Source organism: Chelon labrosus (assembly GCF_963514085.1).
Source record: "Chelon labrosus genome assembly, chromosome: 5".
In the NCBI taxonomy this organism is placed as follows: domain Eukaryota; kingdom Metazoa; phylum Chordata; class Actinopteri; order Mugiliformes; family Mugilidae; genus Chelon; species Chelon labrosus.
The window spans coordinates 30,510,567-30,528,837 of record NC_140341.1 but is presented as its reverse complement, the minus strand read 5'-3'; the positions used below and the strand labels follow the sequence as shown (position 1 = coordinate 30,528,837).

Here is an 18,271-nt window from a genome sequence, read left to right as displayed (position 1 = left end):
CAACCTTACGTTTTAGTTGTTTGTTTGTTTTTTGGATACACCATGACCTGGATGTTTGAGAACCTATAGACATTTGTTAGTCATTCAGTATACTGAGGCTTGAGGCATACCTGCTTAACAATAAAGTTAATCCCGCAGGTGGTGAATATATTTCCTCGTTCAACTATTTCTGTTAAGCCTTTTCCTACCTCAAATGATCATGATCTTCTGTCTATGATTAATTTATATTTTATTGTTCATACCAAACATGTGTAATGAATGAATGAATTCAAATTTACAACAGGATGCAGTCTTAAAAAGCTGGATGTTTTTGTTTTGTTTTCTTGCACAAAAATAAAAAAAATACCATATAAATGTTCTGTTTCTTTGCCTGTATTTGAAAAGAGGGGAGACCAGTGATCACTGTGTGTAATCTACCTGTGTCTGTTAGACGGTTGTAATGGTATCTACCTGCACAAACACAAACTGTTTAGATCCCCTTTTACTGAGGTCCATCCATCTGCGACTGGAGAGAAGCAGGTTGTCCTCCACAGTCACGTGGTCGTGCTGAGCATCCTTGGCAGATCCAGCAGGCGTGTCTTCGGTCTTCACTAGGTTACAGCATGGACCAGCTCGACTGCAACCGTGCATAGCCGCAGCACCTCTTGCTTCTGGTAGCCTATTTTTGTTTTTCTACACCCGGACTGCTCTCTGAAATCGCAGGTAGGTAAACGCAAATGTGATCGCATGGAGTTGTGAGTGGCGAACTACGCACTGGCATCAGAAAAAATAAATAAATAAGAAAATGATGCTGAGTCGCTGCCTGGGTTCTCGCTATGCAACAAAGACGCGCATGTGTTTTCGCAAAGTAAATGTCTGCCTAAAATTGCTCACATTGAGACATACAACCGCGCTTATCAATGCCGAGGAGTGAGCCCTTGCAGTTACGGTGCTGTGTTTAGCACAAGAGGCGTGAGGCTACTCTGTGAGTCAGAGACGTCTTCATTGTATGCAGGTGGAGCAGCGCTGCTTACTGATCGGAGGCGGTGGCTCACTGATTGTAGTATATTGATAGTGGTTCTCGTGCTGCAGCGTTTTTTGGCCCGTGCTGCAGGATGAATATACATTTGCATCTAGCACAAAGAATATGAAGAAGCTCAATCGATCATATGTGAGCAGCGTGAAGCAGATTCAAGTTCAATCCGAGGCTGCAGGTGGCTAAGGTCAACTAATGACTCAGCAATATCCAATCCGTCTGCTGGGTAGAGTAAACAAACGGTGCTCTGGAGGATTTCCAAAAAAAAATGAAGGGTTAAAGAATTGACTGGTTTGTTCTGACGAGTTGAGGTATCCTGGCACATTTCAGCTTAAATGTTTCATAAATGAGGAATTTCACAATTGAGTGCAAGTACTGATTTTTGTACCATGTATGCCTGAGCCAAAAGGAGCAGAACAATATGTCCTCCAGTAAGGCTGTTATAGATAAACTGACATCAGTGTCATTTTTTATTACACATTCCACAAACTCTAAAGATAAAACACAATTGGATATTAGTGATTTAAGACACAGTTCAGCCTAAATACATCTACATAATAAACATTTCATTCATACTACAGCCAGAGGCAATTCTAGGTTCTTGGAGGCCCCATGCTACTCCTCTAGTCAAAATAAGTGAAATCTGTCATAGGATAGACAGAGGGGGCCTTCATAGGTTCGATGGGATTCCTTGTCATCATTGCAAAATATACCAAAAGGTTGGTTTATTTATTTATTAATTTTATTAAATATTTATTTGCGCCTGTATTTGCATCTAACTGTACAGTTATCGTAGATTTGCTTCCCAGAACAATGGATTTGGATTTAATTTAGTTAGGAGCAGAGATAAATGCTTATTTATTTGATAGTCATATGCTAATGTGCTGTTGCTTGAAATACTGAATAAAACTACGCAGTACTCACTGAAATAGGAATTACATCACTTTTCCAGCATACTTGCAGCATCCTCCAACTCTATATTCTGTATTTAAAGTAGGAAAGTGCAGGTTAGAAGAACTTACAGCTAGCTTAATTTTAGCTGTTGACTATGCACAACAGTCCTCCCTATGAATTTGTGTAACTCACACATGATCCAACCGAAAAAAATACTGTTTGATGTCTGAATGCAGGCTTATCAGCAGCAAACATTAGTCAGCCAGACGTGAAGGTACGTCATGCATGAGGCGCAACTTGTCAACAGGCAAGACAGGCAAGCCAGCCAACTGCTTGGGGCTCCAGGACAGTAGCCCCTCCCCACACGGGTTGAAAAACTTTAAACTACAGTCATGGCCCCTTACTTGTCAACTTGCCAACTCAGTCCCGTTGCATGTTGTGTGCATGACTCTTTAAAGTACTTAAAGGTGCAGTAGGTAACTTTTATAAAACTAACTTTCTGTCATATTTGCTTAAACTGACCCTATATGTTCAGGTATAATTGCATAAAGCAGGTCATTTAAAAAAAAATTTGTCTCCTCTGGCCCCTCCTAGAGCCTGTTGCGCGATTTGCAAGACATCCACCGCTCCACATCCAGATGCACCAATCACGTCCAGGGGTGTATCTAACAGAGTGTCAATCACTGCTCATGGACACGCATTTCATAGCGCCCTCCCCTCCCTCCACCACCTCGCACCACTTGTCCGTGGGCGTGTAGAAGGAGCCGGGACGTAATCCTCCTCCGAGGCCTGTGCCTCAGCTTCACTCTCAAACGTCTAACCACATCAACAGGTAGCGGTCATATATCTACCACATAGCAAATTGATAAATCTAAACTGTGGAATAAAACGCCACAATGAATGCTTCTAACTGTTATTGATAGCAAACATCACCGATGTAGGCTACTTTCAGAAACATCCTAACCTTGGTTTTGTCCTAAAGTTGACTATTGCTAAATATTTTGACCTAAAATTATTTAGCAATAACGAAAGGTATTATAAAAACTATTTTGTTGTTGTTACGTCGGTGTGTTCCATGCTAGTTTGTTTACTCGCTCTCTCTCGGTTCTCTGCTCGTGCACAGTATTCCAGGGCCAATATGCACGCGCTCTATCGTGCACAGCTCTCCCTTGTGGGGGGAGGGGCTTGGGAGACCTTTTTGGGCTTGAGCGGAAAGTGGGGAGGGACTGAGAAGTTGTCGATGTTCAAGTTTTTTGGCTAAGTCCTGTATCTTCGCAATCCTGCCTACTGCACCTTTAAATGCCACATGGATTTATCCCCATGGTCCCCATGAATTAAACATATTCTGCACTAGCCACTCCACTGAACACTCAAATATGTTATCATTACTAAAAACATGGGTGGATTCTAGCCCAAGAACATCGGTGTTATTTCCCAACACTGGTTAGCATGCTAATTAATAAGTTAATAAAATTTGTAGGGGAACATTAATACCCATGCATCATTGAGCAAGGTTGTCAACCTATCACAGAGCTAACACAGACAGATAGCAACCATTTGCATGCATACCTACTATCAGTTTAGAGCCACAGAGTAATCTAGAATGCATGTCAGTGGACTATGTGAGGAAGCCTGAGCACCCGGAGAAAACCAACACAGGTACATGGAGCACTCTTGTAGTGAGGCCAAAAATTCAACAATGACTTGTTTTCTTGTCTTTCACGATCAAGTGCTTGAATTATTGTGCAAATGTTTTCACGGGGACTACTTCTCTTGCAAATAGCAGTTCCTATAAAAACGTTAAAGAATTACTAGGACATTGTCTTTGTTGTTGCTAAGCTGTTGATGTTTTCAGCACCACTAAAGAAATCCCATGCCCCTTTATTGTGACAACAGATATCTCAACTACTACATGGCCACAGACCGGTAGGGTATCTGTACATCTATATCTATATCTGTAAGTATACAGCACTGATCAATATAGCAATGCTAAGACATTCTGTGCACTTGGCTTTGTCCTTCATTTTCTTTTTTTCATTATTGCACTCTTAGTCTTCAGTATCATATTGAAGTTGGAAGTCTGTAGAACTATGTGATAGATAGATAGAATCATTACACAGAGACAGGAGGAATTACAGTCAAAAAGGCAGAAAGGGTCAAAAAATAAAAAAATATAGCCATCATCTCTCTGGGTTTGCTGCCCACTTGTCTCTAAATATAGATCTATACATGAAGAAATAGCACACTGCTATGTCTGGAGTGGCTTGATCTGGCTTGGAGTTGCTAGAGTGGTTGTTACTGTGAAATAAAACCTGTAATTGTTGGATCTGCTGGTGGTTGCTGGTCAGAACTCAGATTTTTTGACAAACAGCATGGGGATTGCTGTGTGTCTACAGAATGACTCTGGTGATTTTTGCAGTGTTGGCTGCTGTTGTGTGAGTCTACATTAAGTACTGAGAAATACTAGTGGTGTTACAGTCTGATACATGTGACTTAACAGTATAACTGTGGTTGTCAATAACTCATGATCTTACACTATTCCTCTGGACTGTGTGTGAAGTCCTGTTCATGTTTGACGGTGTGTGCTGTGAAATTCTGCAAGATGTCCCCACACCAGTGCCAGGACTAATACTTGCTCAGTGTTTTGTCAAAGTTTGTCAGTCTGTTTTATTTTAGATTCTATTTATGGAAACATCCCCAGAAAATATAATTTATCTGCTATATCAGCAATAACCTGTTAAAAGGAGTCAAGAGACCTGTTGAAAATTTAGGGTTATTTTTTTGTGACACCATCCTTTCAACTTTTTAGATTTAGAAACTCAGTGTGCATTTCTGTTTGTTTATGTTTGTATGTAAGTGAGACACACACATGCGTAATGACCTTGAATCTCTTGCTATTGGGTGCCATTTGGAGAGCTACTGTATGTAGGGAACAGTGTGGCTGTAGAGGTCAAGTAAGATCATTGCTAATTGTGGTGCTGACCACAGGGTGAGGTATAAATATCCGATCTCAGCGTGAAGACACATATACATGAGCCTCCCTGTTTAAACTGACTTCAGAAACAGTGTTTAACCCACAATTAACTAGCATTACTCTACGCATAGTGTTCCTCATAAATGTTGTATATACATTGAAAAATACAGCACAGAAATAAGTAAAATAAAACAGCTGATGGACATAATTTTTTTTTCAAGAGTTAAAACAGTAGTTACATGTTGAGAATGTTGTAACCTCTATTACATCTGTTGATTATTATAATAATAATATAATAATCTGATAATAATTATTTTCTTGAATTGAATTGTTGAATTATTGGTTTACAAAACCTTTGTAATTAAAATGTTTATATTAAGCTTGATAAAATGTCAGAGAAAGGCAGTTTGTTGCTTTTAGGAACTAAATATAAATATCATTTTACATACAACATCATTAAAATTGGCTAATGCCATTGTACAGGAGAATGGGATCTCATTCTAAATGATAAATTAGGCCTTTTTTTCTGCAAGACTGGACTGTTTGTATAATTCCACGTGATTGTTAGAAATTGTCCAAGTAAAATAAATTGACAATGGCATTATTCACCCTACACATTATATGTGTATACCTGTTTTCTCAGGCAACCTATAGGTAAAGAACAATTCAAGTAATCTACTGAGTTGGACATTTACAGTGATATTTAGTAATACACATACTATGTGATTCACTAATGTCTTTAGACTGTGTGTGTTTATTAACTGAATCCCTTTGGCATCTATAGTCTCATTTGTAAAGTGCTGGGCAAAAGCAAAGTGTCATTGGAGACAATGATGTGCTGTGGCTACCTTGATTAAATGATGTGCAACAAACACAAGGCAGCTGAAAGAAAACCGCACAAACATCTGTGCCTCTGTGCTATAACTCTAAACTCATCAGATAACCCAGTCTCCTCTAACATACACATGAACTCACAGGGTTCAACACTTTACAGTTCCCAACATGCATATGGTGGTGCAGTGGCTAAAACTCCACAGGGTGTTCACAATAGGTACAGTTACATAGTATAAATGGATAGAAATATTAATTTACTCCTGAGGCAGTAGTGGTATTACCATTTAAGAACACAGCTTTAGGGTAAGCCAAAAAAAGAAAAATGGTGTTCACTCATATCCACTTTTAAACCTACAAATATTAATATCAGTGTTTGGCATGAATCCAGAATTGGTCTAGGTGTAGATTCCAGCGAATTCACTGAATACTTTTATCATTGTTGACATTTTCAAGGCAGCACATAATTCAAACAAGACACCTGCCAAGTAGAAAGTAGCCTGACTGAGGGTATTTATAAAGTTATTTGCAAGGTTAAGCTTTCTGCTGTGCTTAGTAATCTGTTTGAATGTTTATAAACAGGTGTACAGTAGTTGCATGAACATGCAGTCTGACATTCATATTCATTATGTAATCACTTGTAATGTGCTTCTTTTATTTCTCAGTCATTCATGTTTAACAAGAAACTCTGGGTAAAGCTTGCAGCCTTCTGCTATGTTTAGCTTTTCTTGGTAAATGAACTTGAAAATGTGCCCTGTGACCAAGCATTTGACCGAGTATTTCATCAGGTTTTATTTTTCTAATTTTTGTGTCTGCTGGCATTACTCAGTCGATGCCACCACTGACAGTGCTGGTTATTTACATCTGTCAGTGAACTCTTCACACATTCAAAAGGCAGAGCCATTCAGAGCTCTCTGATTACACAGCCTGTATGAAGGGGGTGGGACATTTGATATTACTGTAGCTGTGAATTAAGCTGTAGAGGGTCAGGCAGGAGCTGGGTCAGCTTTGGTCAAGGTAACTACAAACTCCACTGGTGGCCAATCAGGACAACTCTCTGGCACTGCAGACACAATGGAAAGTAAGAGGAGGCATGTGTGAGGGGGTACCGCAAGATGCTCTGGGGGGAACTTGTATTTTTCCGTGACACATTTGAGCAGCAGGAGTGATTATTGTAATGTTACTCACAATGGGATCTGCTCAGAATGGATCAGTCCATATTATGCAGCGATAGATACAGGTACCTAGAAGCTAATTGAACTAACTGAGTTAACTGATCTGTCGATGCAATGCCTTGTAATACATGTCATCCTTATGTGCAGCTCATGCAATAAATCTGCACAATATCATCCTTTAACAGACTGAATATTAATAAAATCAAACTGTATTTCTTTCTGTACCGCTATCAAAGGTAGACCAAGACTATTGTGGTATCATGGGATGGAAGTGGCACATGATATTTTGTGTGACATGTTAGGCATTTGAAACCCTTTGTGTGTCCTCTTTTTAAATGAAACACAAGTTAGGGTTAGGGTAAGGTATGGATAGATTTTATTAGGGATGATGTGTAGATCACACCACAAATCATGTCTTGTCCTATAAAGCTATAGAACATGTTTTGGTGTGTTAGATATTGTGTGGTGGCTGACATCCATTGCAATGTAGTCATGTCATTTTGATCGCAATAATTGCTTAACAGTTCAAGTGATAACCCCAAACAGTTCTGCATCTCAACAGCATACTGTTATTTTTTCAGAGCCGTGTGCATAATGTGAGCTATGAGCCAGATGTAAATGTCTCAAAGGAAGTGAATGAGTCAGCTGAATAAAACCGAGACGCATAAAGGGCCTCTTAGTGTGACAGTCGGAAAACAAACAGCAACGCCAAACAGAATGGGTCACTTGGGATTTTTTGGCTATATTTCAACACTTCCCATGACTTCTTTACATCTGCAGTACATGATATATTGATAGTATTTACTTTACTCAGTTGAATATTCTTCTGTTGATAACTCATTATACATATTATACATTATTGTATTGACCAGTTCAAGAATATGAGTTATATAAACACCAAGTGAAGTCTGCACATCAAAGAGAGATTACTGGAATAGAAAATTTCAGTATTTCCTGTTCTGTCTGGTTTGGCAGAAGGATTTGAAGCAGAAATTGTGAACACTACAAAGTCTAGATCTTCAGTGGCCTGACCCCTCCTGCACTGCCCAGGATAATTAAAAGGAGAACCACTAGTGATTGCACACACACTCCATCAGGTCTCATTACTTAATTTCAATTTTCTTTTTGGCTTTTTATTGCTTGTTGCTTGTAAGAGTAGAGATATCAGACTGGAATCTCGATGTAGACAGCTCAAGATTAGGCAGTGAGAAGTCCTGCTCCATATCCAAGTGACACTTATTTAAGAATAGAAGAAACTTTGACCTATTTGCTAATATGTTGTCTTTCAAATAGCTTACAGCGGTGTTAGTAGATAGATACCATTCTCATGTTTGGGCAGTGAGTATGCTATAGCTAGCAGCCAGTTAGTTTAGAAGCTCAAGCTTAGAAACTCTGCATACCAGCAGGTTATATTTTAATTGTTTGATTTGTTTTGGAATGCATTAAACCTGCAGTGCAGAAGTTTCATTCTCCTTCTGCCACTGAGAGCACATAGTTGACACATTCTTATGACGCACAGCCACAGGTCAACCTGCTGGCAGTAGGACTCTTGAAGTCTCGTCTGCCGTCAGTCCCTTCTCTTCTTTCAGTGCTCTCTGGCAAGGAAAGGACACACTCGTTATCTGTGTTTGTCCTTGTTCACTCCGAAAGAGTCAAAATCTGGTTGATGTAAAAAAAAAACAAAAAAAAAACATGAATACTGGTGTGCCAGTGCTTCAATGTATACTGGGGAATACATCGAGATTTACCAAGCTCATTTGGCATGAGCATGGATCCAGTGAACATTCCTTGTTATGTAAAGGTCCGGCAATGTATCTTTAAATTTCTTTGCACTTCAGATTAGATGCTAACTGTACTTCATTTGATCTGTGTTTGTACTCTGCACAATGACAGTACAGTTGAATCTAATCTAATCAGGTTTGAGGTGCTGTTTTTTTTACCTGTGACAAAAGCCAGGCTTGCAATTTCCCCTAGTTACAGTATTTCTGTAAAGCTGGCTGATGGCTTTAACTTCATATTTACCATACACATGTGTGAGTGGTATTTCCTTACTGCTTCTAACTGTTAACTAATAAAAAACTAATGAATACATTAATGAACATGTAAAACTGTCATTAGTCAGATAAACATGTTACGCCAGGGGTCTGAACACATTTTTTCTTGATTATTTAAAAAAATAATAATAAAAGAGCAAGGTGATGTAATGTGTATATTGTATTGTATACAAACCTCTTCTGTCATCTTGGTATCTGATTAAAAAACACCACCAGTTTAATTTATTAATTTTAAAAATAAAGCCACCCACCAAAAATGCCACAGTGCAGCTGGGAGGGGGCATTGAAATAATGTGATGTAATCAGATAATTGGTTAATTATGTAATTTAGTTACATGCTTTTGAATACATTTCTGTAAAGGTAACTTTTTGATCAGTATTTCATATCACATACCAGCAGACAATGTATTGGTGTTTATTTCCCGGCATGCACTAATCATGTACAGTGTTTTCAGTACATTATGTGTGATTGGTTACAGCTAAATACTCCTCATTTTTAATTAGTCTCCTGTCCATTTTCTTCCAGGTGATGCCACCCCAAAGGCTTCTCAGATCCTCAGCTGTGAAAGAGAAAGGCTGATCCTCATCCTCCTCCAGGTCCTCCCTTCCTCTCATGCTTATTCCCCTCTTCACACACTGACTCCCACACCTAATCCCTTTCACGCTTGTCATCTTCCACCTCACACAGCAATTCCTCACCCAGTCTCTCTCCTCCTAGTTTTATTTCAGTGACACTTGCGGACTTTCCTGCAGGCCTCTGTTCTCTTCAGAAGGGTACTCTTTACTGACTGGCTGCTTGCCGGGCCCCATGGCTACAGGAGGTCATGCCCCTGACATAGATGTGTTGATCAACCTGCAACAGGTAAAGGTTGATTTGAATTGTTTCTAAAACCTAATCTATATGAGACAGATAAAAAATTTAACCCATGACCTGTGTTTTTGCACATGGTCACATGTTCAATGCACAAGCGGCATTAAACATGAAACCCATGAGATTACATGTGAAACCCATACGTAAAACTCATACAAATAATCATGTGAAACTCATAATTACATCTGAAACTGATGTATAAATTTTATGTGAAACCCATACAAATACCCACGTGAAACGCCTGGGATTACCTATGAAATCTGTGAATATTCCCATGTGAAACCCATATAAATATTAGTAAATATTCACCAACAATCACTGTGGTGCCTTGTCCAGCCGCCCTCTCAAGAGCGTAACTGTTTAGCCAAGGGCTGCATAACTCTATGTTGCCTTCAGTTTGATTTGAACTGCCCTAATTGGACCTGAGAGCTCTCCCAAGCAACTTGAGTGATGAAGAGTACTGAGTCCCTTGGGAAAATGAAGTAACACAGGTTGTACCCTTTGTAGTCTTTGTGTGTTGGCAGATTTTCTATAGCCCACTACATCTGTAACGCATCCGGAAAGTATTCCCAGCGCTTCACTTTTCCCATATTTTGTTATGTTTTTTCCTCAGACTTCTACACACAACACCCCATGATGGCAACGTGAAAATGTTTTATTTTTTTTAGATTTTTGCAAATTTATTAAAAATAAAAACCACATGTACATTAGTATTCACAGCCTTTACTCAGTTTTTTATTGATGCACCTTTGGTACAGCCTCAAGTCTTTTTGAATATGATGCCACAAGCTTGGCACACCTATCTTTGGGCAGTTTTGCAGTTTTTTTCAGATCTCTCCAGAGATGTTGAATCAGATTCAAGTCTGGGCTCTGGCTGGGCAACTCAAGGACATTCTTAGAGTTGTCCTGAAGCCACTCCTTTGGTATCTTGGCTGTGTGCTTAGGGTTGTTGTTCTGCTGAAAGATGAACCGTCGCCCCAATCTGAGGTCTAGACCGCTTTGGAGCAGGTTTTTAGGATGTCTCTGTAACATTGCTGCATTTATCTTTCCCCCTATCCTGACTAGTCAGTTCCTGCCGCTGAAAAACATCCCACAGCATGATGCTGCCACCACCATGCTTCACTTTAGGGATGGTATTGGCCTGGTGATGAGCGGTGCCTGTTTTCCTCCAAACATGACACCTGGTATTCACGCCAAAGAGTTCAATCTTTGTTTCATCAGACCAGAAAATGTTGTTTCTCATGGTCTGAGAGTCTTTCATGTGCCTTTCGGCAAACACCAGGCAGGCTGCCATGTGCCTTTCACTAAGGAGCGGCTTACATCTGGCCACTCCTACCATACAGACCTGATTGGTGGATTGCTGCACGGGTTAGATAATTAACGATAATTAACATCTCTACATTATTGACTCACTTCATCCCAACACGATCTGAACTAATTCATGTACCCTCTCTGCATATCATGTAGTTTCTGCACTATATAGTTAAGTTTAACTTTAGAACATGAGGCAATTGTGTTAAATACACCCAAGATTCTAACATTTGCTCTCATTTTTGTCAGTGTATGTGTATGCCTCTTTTTTTTTTATTCTTTCGGATTTCATTTACTTCATTTCACATTTTAACACTAATCTGCTGCCAAATTGTTTGTTTATTGTAGGCCAGAGAGCAATGCCTGTAAATAGGTAGGCTTATGCAATACTGTATGCTGAAAAATAATATTTGTTATCGGTTGTGTTTCCTGTTTCCCGAATCGTGTATTTATCCAGCTGCATCTGGTATTTCAAAAGGAAGTATTTGACTGTGAACTGTTCTCACGCCCTCAGGCAAATTCTGTCCTTTGAGTGTATCGTGAATGTCAAAATCAAACAACTCGTTTCTTAGTCTCTCTAAATACATTTGCGATATGGTTGCAAGCAGGTCATAAAAAAAGACAGTTTTAACTGAAGTAGGGCTGCAACTAACGATTAATTATTCAGTTGATTCATTTTTTTTGTATTGACTTATTGGTTATTTTGGTTTACACTGAATAATAACCAGCACTTCTACCATTGATCTTTCAAATCTTTATTGAAGCTAGGGCTGTAGACAAGTAAATCTCCCTTTTTTAAAAAGGCATATTTTCTGTTTTTTTTTAGTGCTTTTATTAACATGGGCGTTGACACATGTGCTAGTGTTATGCAGATGTATGTCATTATTATTGTTCAGCAAAACACAAATACTGGCCAGAATAAGGAACAGTGTACTGAAATAAAAATCCTGCATTTATCTAGCCTTTTTTGCCTTTGGCAAGGGATAGGAGGGTTCTCAGCTGTGTTCTTGAACAGCAAGCTTTGAAGCTGAATTTGCAGTTTACACTTCTTCTGTCCACTTCTTCTGTTTTGTTTCAGCTTGCTTTCTTCATCTTCTTTTGGAACAGTTTTTGCTACAGGGCATCTTACTGCCCCCTGCAGGGTAAAATTGTTACTATGACAGCACTTTGAATTCTGCCTGCTTTCCACAGCGTTACTACTGCTGTGATCACTAACTGATTTTCCGAGTACGATGCAGGCAGAGGTCATAATAACACAATGTTGTTGTCCTGGTGAAGGGAATGGAGTAGGCTACAGGAACGAGGTGTATGGAGGAGTCTATGTTGACACAAATAGACTCCTCCACAGTCAGAAAACGTTCTGTTGTTTGAAATTAAAATTTGTGGCATTAAAAGGAACTTGCATTAACACAGTTTTAACGTGTTAACTTTGACATCCCTAATTGAAACCTTTTCTCATAGTAACATATTTTAACATGAAATCTATGAATGAAGAACCTATTTCAAACTTTAACGTTCACCTAAAGATTCTATTACAATTACTATTCGTCACAAATGTTAAGATTCATGTTAAATTCATTTAAATTTAATTTTTATAGTGTCAGCAACAATACAAAATTTCTCAAGATGGTTTACAGGCATTAGGGCCTGAAATCAATAGAGCAAGCAGAAAGTGCAACAGTGGCAAGGAAGAACTCCCGGTCCTACAATGTAGACGTAATTTGGATAATTACTGTAATCATTCATTAGCATACATGATTTAACTTCTATGTCTTAGGCTAATTAGCACCTGTATTATTCATCTGGATAAGCTTGCTTGCACCCACACAAGGGTAACGTTTGACCTGCCACGTCTGCTGTGGCACGCAATTTTATTTTTACATCCATTTACAAGTCTCTGTTTAAAGAATTATCACACTTATGATGGTTCATGGACGGTTCACCAAGTTCAGTTTGTTGATAAAGTCTCATCTTCTAATTGCCTGGCAGCAGGAGCTGGCATAAATACAGTTACACATTGACATGTTCCACATAGATCGTAAACCAACATGACATCTGCCTAATGTTGCAGTGTTAAAATATCATTATTTTGAAAAAGGGCTTTTATCGATTACAAGCAAATAATCTACTCAAAAGAATTTGATGGGGGAAGTTAAAAATGTAAAAATTTAGTTGCCAAAGCAAAACAGATTTTTGCGTCTATGCAACTGTGAGTCAAGTGTTTATGTAGCCGTACCACCTGGGTCAGTTACTGTCACTCTACGAGATTGCTAGCTTGGTCGTTAGTTTGGTTGCCATGGAGACATACAAATTTTAGTGTTAGTTGCATGTTTTCTGTGAAGCATTATAGTCTTGAAGATGAGTTTAAGAGGAGTTTTCTATTATAGACTCTCCAAGTATCGTAATAGTAGTATACTAGTTCCTTTCAATGTCAGCTCTGGTTTTGCATGAGAGTTCACCGTTGTTGAGCAAATTGCAGAGGCTGAGTTAATTCATTGATTTTGCCATAAAATCCTTTACATTGGCAGGGTCTTTATCTCTGTCAATGTAGAGTGATAGGATTTCCTCACACAACAGCGTGATCATTATTCACTGTAAAGAAAGGAGCTCTAGTTTGTCTGCTGAATTGCTACCAGTGATGTCTCAACACATGGATAAGTCACACAAGTGTTCATGTTTCTGCATAGCAGAATGTTCTTCAAGCAAACCGATTAGCCTGTGGTCTCGGGAGAAATGGCTCTGCCAACTAAGTAGGTGATGTGTCATTATGCACGACGGGGAGCATGTCATCCACAATGTGGAGCATATTGTGACACTGGTTTGAAGGAAATAACAGGCTGGGTGCTTGGCTACATAAGTAGACCCTACAATTTTCTACCCTCAATTACTTGTGAACTCTGTATTTAAAGTGTGCACACACACTGCATCCACAGTGAGAGACAGAGCAGCCTATTTGCACTGTTATCTACTGTAGCTGATAGATGATGTAGGAGAGACTTTGTTTTTTGTAGTCTGTCAATATTGTATAGTGCAACTGAGTCACCAGCTGAGCTATCTTGTGTGTGTGTTGGGGATTTTGGTATGTGCATAAGGATGTGTCATAGAAACGGACACGCCAAATCAACATCCTAGAACTACAGACAGCGTAGGCCAACTGTGATGTCCACTCACTCCGCCTCTGCCTGCCTTGACTACAGCCAAGGGACTACTGGCACATATGTTATGCACCGGCATGAGAGGAAATTACTCTCCCAGGAAACTGGAAGAGCTACTGTCAGCTGGAAGTCTAGGAAACTAGAAAGAACTATAAACCGTCATCTAGAGGAAACCTCTCCTAAGTGCTGCTGGTCAGTTGGTGTACAGTTAATTTAGTCTTGCATGTTTCAAACTTATGTTGCTGTGAGAATATTAATGTATTTGAATTTTCAAAATATATGACGACATAAAACAAGAAGACACATAGAACACTGGTTCTATGTGTGGGACACACCAGAAAAACTAGGGTTACAGACTGCTCAAGACCAGAAAACGTCTGATTGTCAGTTGGGTGTGACACAGCCCTTAAGATTTAAGACCTTTGAACACTATAAACTACGGTCATAGGGTCAATTGAGCTCAGTGTATCACATCTTAAAGGCATGCTGAGCCTGCCATTGCCAGTAATAAAGTTGATCTAGTAAACTCATGGCCTGGATGACACTGTTTGACTTTAAATAAAATATCAAAAAACATAGAACAGAACATTTTTTTGCTGTTTCTGTTTGATATTGTGAGTACAAATGAGGTAACAGAAATAATTGGCCTTGTGAGGCACTTGGGTGCATATAACATCTGGACCATAGTTAAGGAAATTTGCTTTCTTTCATTTCATTTTAGAAAACTCACAGTCAATAAAACAAAGGCAAACAGTTTTATATAATTTCCCATAAAAATGCTGCACAAAGCCTTCTCCAGCTCATCCCAAAAATTCTCAATGGGGTTAAGGTCTGGCCTCTGTGGTGTCCAATCCATCGGTGAAAATGATGTGTTATGCTCCCTGAACCACTCTTTCACAATTTGAGCCCCATGAATGACATTGTCATCTTGGAATATGCCTCTGCCATAAGGGAAGGAAAAAAAACATTGATGGAATAACCTGGTCATTCAGTATATTCAGGTAGTCAGCTGACCTCATTCTTTGGGCAAATAATGTTGTTGAACCTAGACCTGAGCAACTGCAGCAACCTCAGATCATAGCACTGCCCACACAGGCTTGTACAGTAGGCACTAGGCATGATGGGTGCACCACTTCATCTGCCTCTCTTCTTACCCTGATGCCCCCATCACTCTGGAACAGGGTAAATCTGGACTCAGGCCCCATGACCTTCTTCCATTGCTCCAGAGTCCAATCTTTATTGAAGCCTTTTTTTTCTGGCTGGCCCCACTGATTAGTGGTTTTCTTAAGGCTACACAGCTGTTCGGTCCCAATCCCTTGAGTTCCCATCACATTGTCCGTGTGGAAATGCTCTTACTTTCACTATTGAACACAGCCCTGAGTTCTACAGTTGTTCTTCTTTGATTTGATTTCATCAAAGTGATTGCCGATTACGATTACGATCATTTTTTCCAACCACATTTCTCAGAGGCGGTCCTGGCTAGATTTACGCCCTGGGCGTAAGAGACAAGAGTCAAGAGACAAGAGACAATTAATATGCTCACTCGCCACCAAGTTAGCAGACAACATCGGTCTGACTCTTGTCAGACTTAAAATAACCAAAATATTGCCAAACTGGTGACGTGACCTTTCCTTTTTTATCTACAATTTCCTCTCGCGCTGTCGCACACATATTCTCCTTTCACTCCACGCCGTTCTTTTTTTTGTTGTTGATGCCACCAACCTGGCTTAGCTGGGCAGTGATAGGTCGAGAGGCTAAAGCCTTCCTCTGCCTACACCCCCCAGAATGACTTGCAGTTCTGGCTCGGGGTTTTCTTCCTATTTTTTTTCTAACAGGGTTCGAGTGAAATTATCGAACATTCTATCGAACGTATTTTCTATTGATATCGATCACGTGTCTATCGCGATATATATCGTTATCGTTTTATCGCCCAGCCCTAGTTCCAGTTATGATAACACACCAGTTTTACATAGAGAAACAGCAGATAATTAACATAATCTGAATTCAGTGCTCAGACTGTTGCAGATTTTTCAACCTGGGTTTTTCACCCTGTTTACAACTGGCATTAACATTAACAACAGGTGTGAAGTGCAATCTAAAACTTGACTTTTCTAGCCTTCTTTGATGCAAAATCATCAATTACATTATCATACGAAATCTGTTGTGCAACTGTATAATTGATGCTGATGATGGCAAGTCCAGAGAGACGCTCCTGTGACATAGTGGACCTCAAGTACGTTTTAATAAGCTTCAGCTTGGAAAAACTCCTCTCTGCTTCAGCTACTGTCACTGGAAGGGTCAAACCAATTCTGAGTGCAGTCCACAGATTGGGGTAGATTTCTGCGAGCTCTTTCTCATGGATGAAAGTCAGCAGCTCAAGCAGAGTCATGGATTTTGGTGGGAGGTCAGGGAAGTTCTTCAGCTCCTGCACAAGCTCTCTGCCATCCACGTCTGAGTGTCCCTTAAAGTGCAGTGTAGTTTGCAGGGTCTCACATTCTTTTTGCAGCTCTTTGTCTGGAAGGTTTCTGAAATTAGAGAGCACTCCAAACTTCTCTCTCACATTCTGCAGTGTGGAAAATTTTTCCTGAACAGCTGAAGCTGCAGCATCAACAACAACATTGAAAAATGTGACCTCCAGCTTCTTCAGAGCATCTCTTAAAGGCTCATCAAATGCCTCATAGGAGAAGTGACGCTTTGTGGACCTCAGTCTCTCCTGTTGCAGAACAGCCTCAACATTCATTTCTTCACAAATATCCTTGGCTGACATCTGTGGTGTCACAAAGCCTGTTGCCCTGTAGCTTTGAAGATCTTTCTCAACCCTATTGAGAAGATTGACTGCTACATCAACTTGCATGCTGGGAGACTGCATCAACTTGCTCACATAGTGTGTCTGGCTCAAGATGTCATACCACACCACTGTACAGATGCTGAAGCGGTAGGATACCACCTCCTCCGACAAGGACTGGGCCTCAACCTTAATGATGGGGTCTTTAGTGTGATCTCTCACCTCAATCAGTGCCTCTCTCACAGCAGCTGCCTGATATCTCAGGGGCTCAACACTCTTCACTTTACTTTCCCACCTTGTGTCAGTCCACATCTTCAAAGTGATGCCCACATGTTTTTTCAGTATGGCCCATCTCTGAGTGGAGGCTGAAAACAGGGTGAAAAGCTTGTGTAAGATGCCAAAATAATTCATGACATCAGTGGAAGCCTTAGAAGCATCGGCCACAACCAAATTCAGGGTATGAGCCCCACATGGCACAAAAAGAGCTCTTGGATTCATTTGTAGAAGCCTGGCTTGAACACCCTTGTTTTTCCTCTTCATGTTTGCCCCATTGTCGTAAGCCTGTCCTCTGCAGTCCTCAAAAGGAACTTTGAGCTCCTCTAGTCTCTTTAGAATGAGAGATGCCAAATGCAGACCTGTTGATTCCTCTGCCTCCAGAAACCCCATTGAAATGTTCCTTTATGCAGGGCTTCTCCTCTGTCAGTGACACCACACGAATTACAACTGACAGCTGTTCGGTGTGGCTGATGTCTGGTGTGCAATCAAGAATAATTGAGAAATATTTTGCCTGCTTGATGTCACTCACCATTTCAAAAATGATCTTGCTGATCATCAAATTAACCAGTTCGTTGACGAAGATGAAGACTCGACATCACTAACTTTTGCATTACCTTTTGCCAACACCATTCGTTCGCTCGTCAATCAACCGGAGTTACGAGAGTCACGTAGATGACTGCACAGATTTTTTTTTTCTTTTCATTTTTCACATGACCCAATTAATTACATGTAGGTATATGGGTCTATGTTAATTTTAGGAATGAAATACAATTTATTTGGAAGCAGTTTGTGCTGTGTGGCCTGGGATCAGTCTATCCCTCACCCCCCTCCCCCTTGCCAACCTCTGCAGTCGCAAGTTGATCCCCGCCCCCCTCCCCCTTGCCTCTTCTGACACACACACAACCTGTATGACTCTCAGCAGCAAGTTGA

At 40.1% G+C, this 18,271-nt stretch overlaps 1 protein-coding gene across 1 annotated transcript in view; it reads left to right on the top strand.

The window, feature by feature from the left end:
• Positions 1–9,354: 9,354 nt before the first annotated feature.
• slc4a3 (solute carrier family 4 member 3) overlaps positions 9,355–18,271 on the top strand; it is a 57,146-nt gene continuing 48,229 nt past the window's right edge. The window contains exon 1 of the mRNA XM_084544839.1: positions 9,355–9,805. Coding sequence (XP_084400965.1) covers positions 9,752–9,805 — 54 coding nt within the window. The 5' untranslated portion in view covers positions 9,355–9,751. The remainder of the gene's footprint in view (positions 9,806–18,271) is intronic.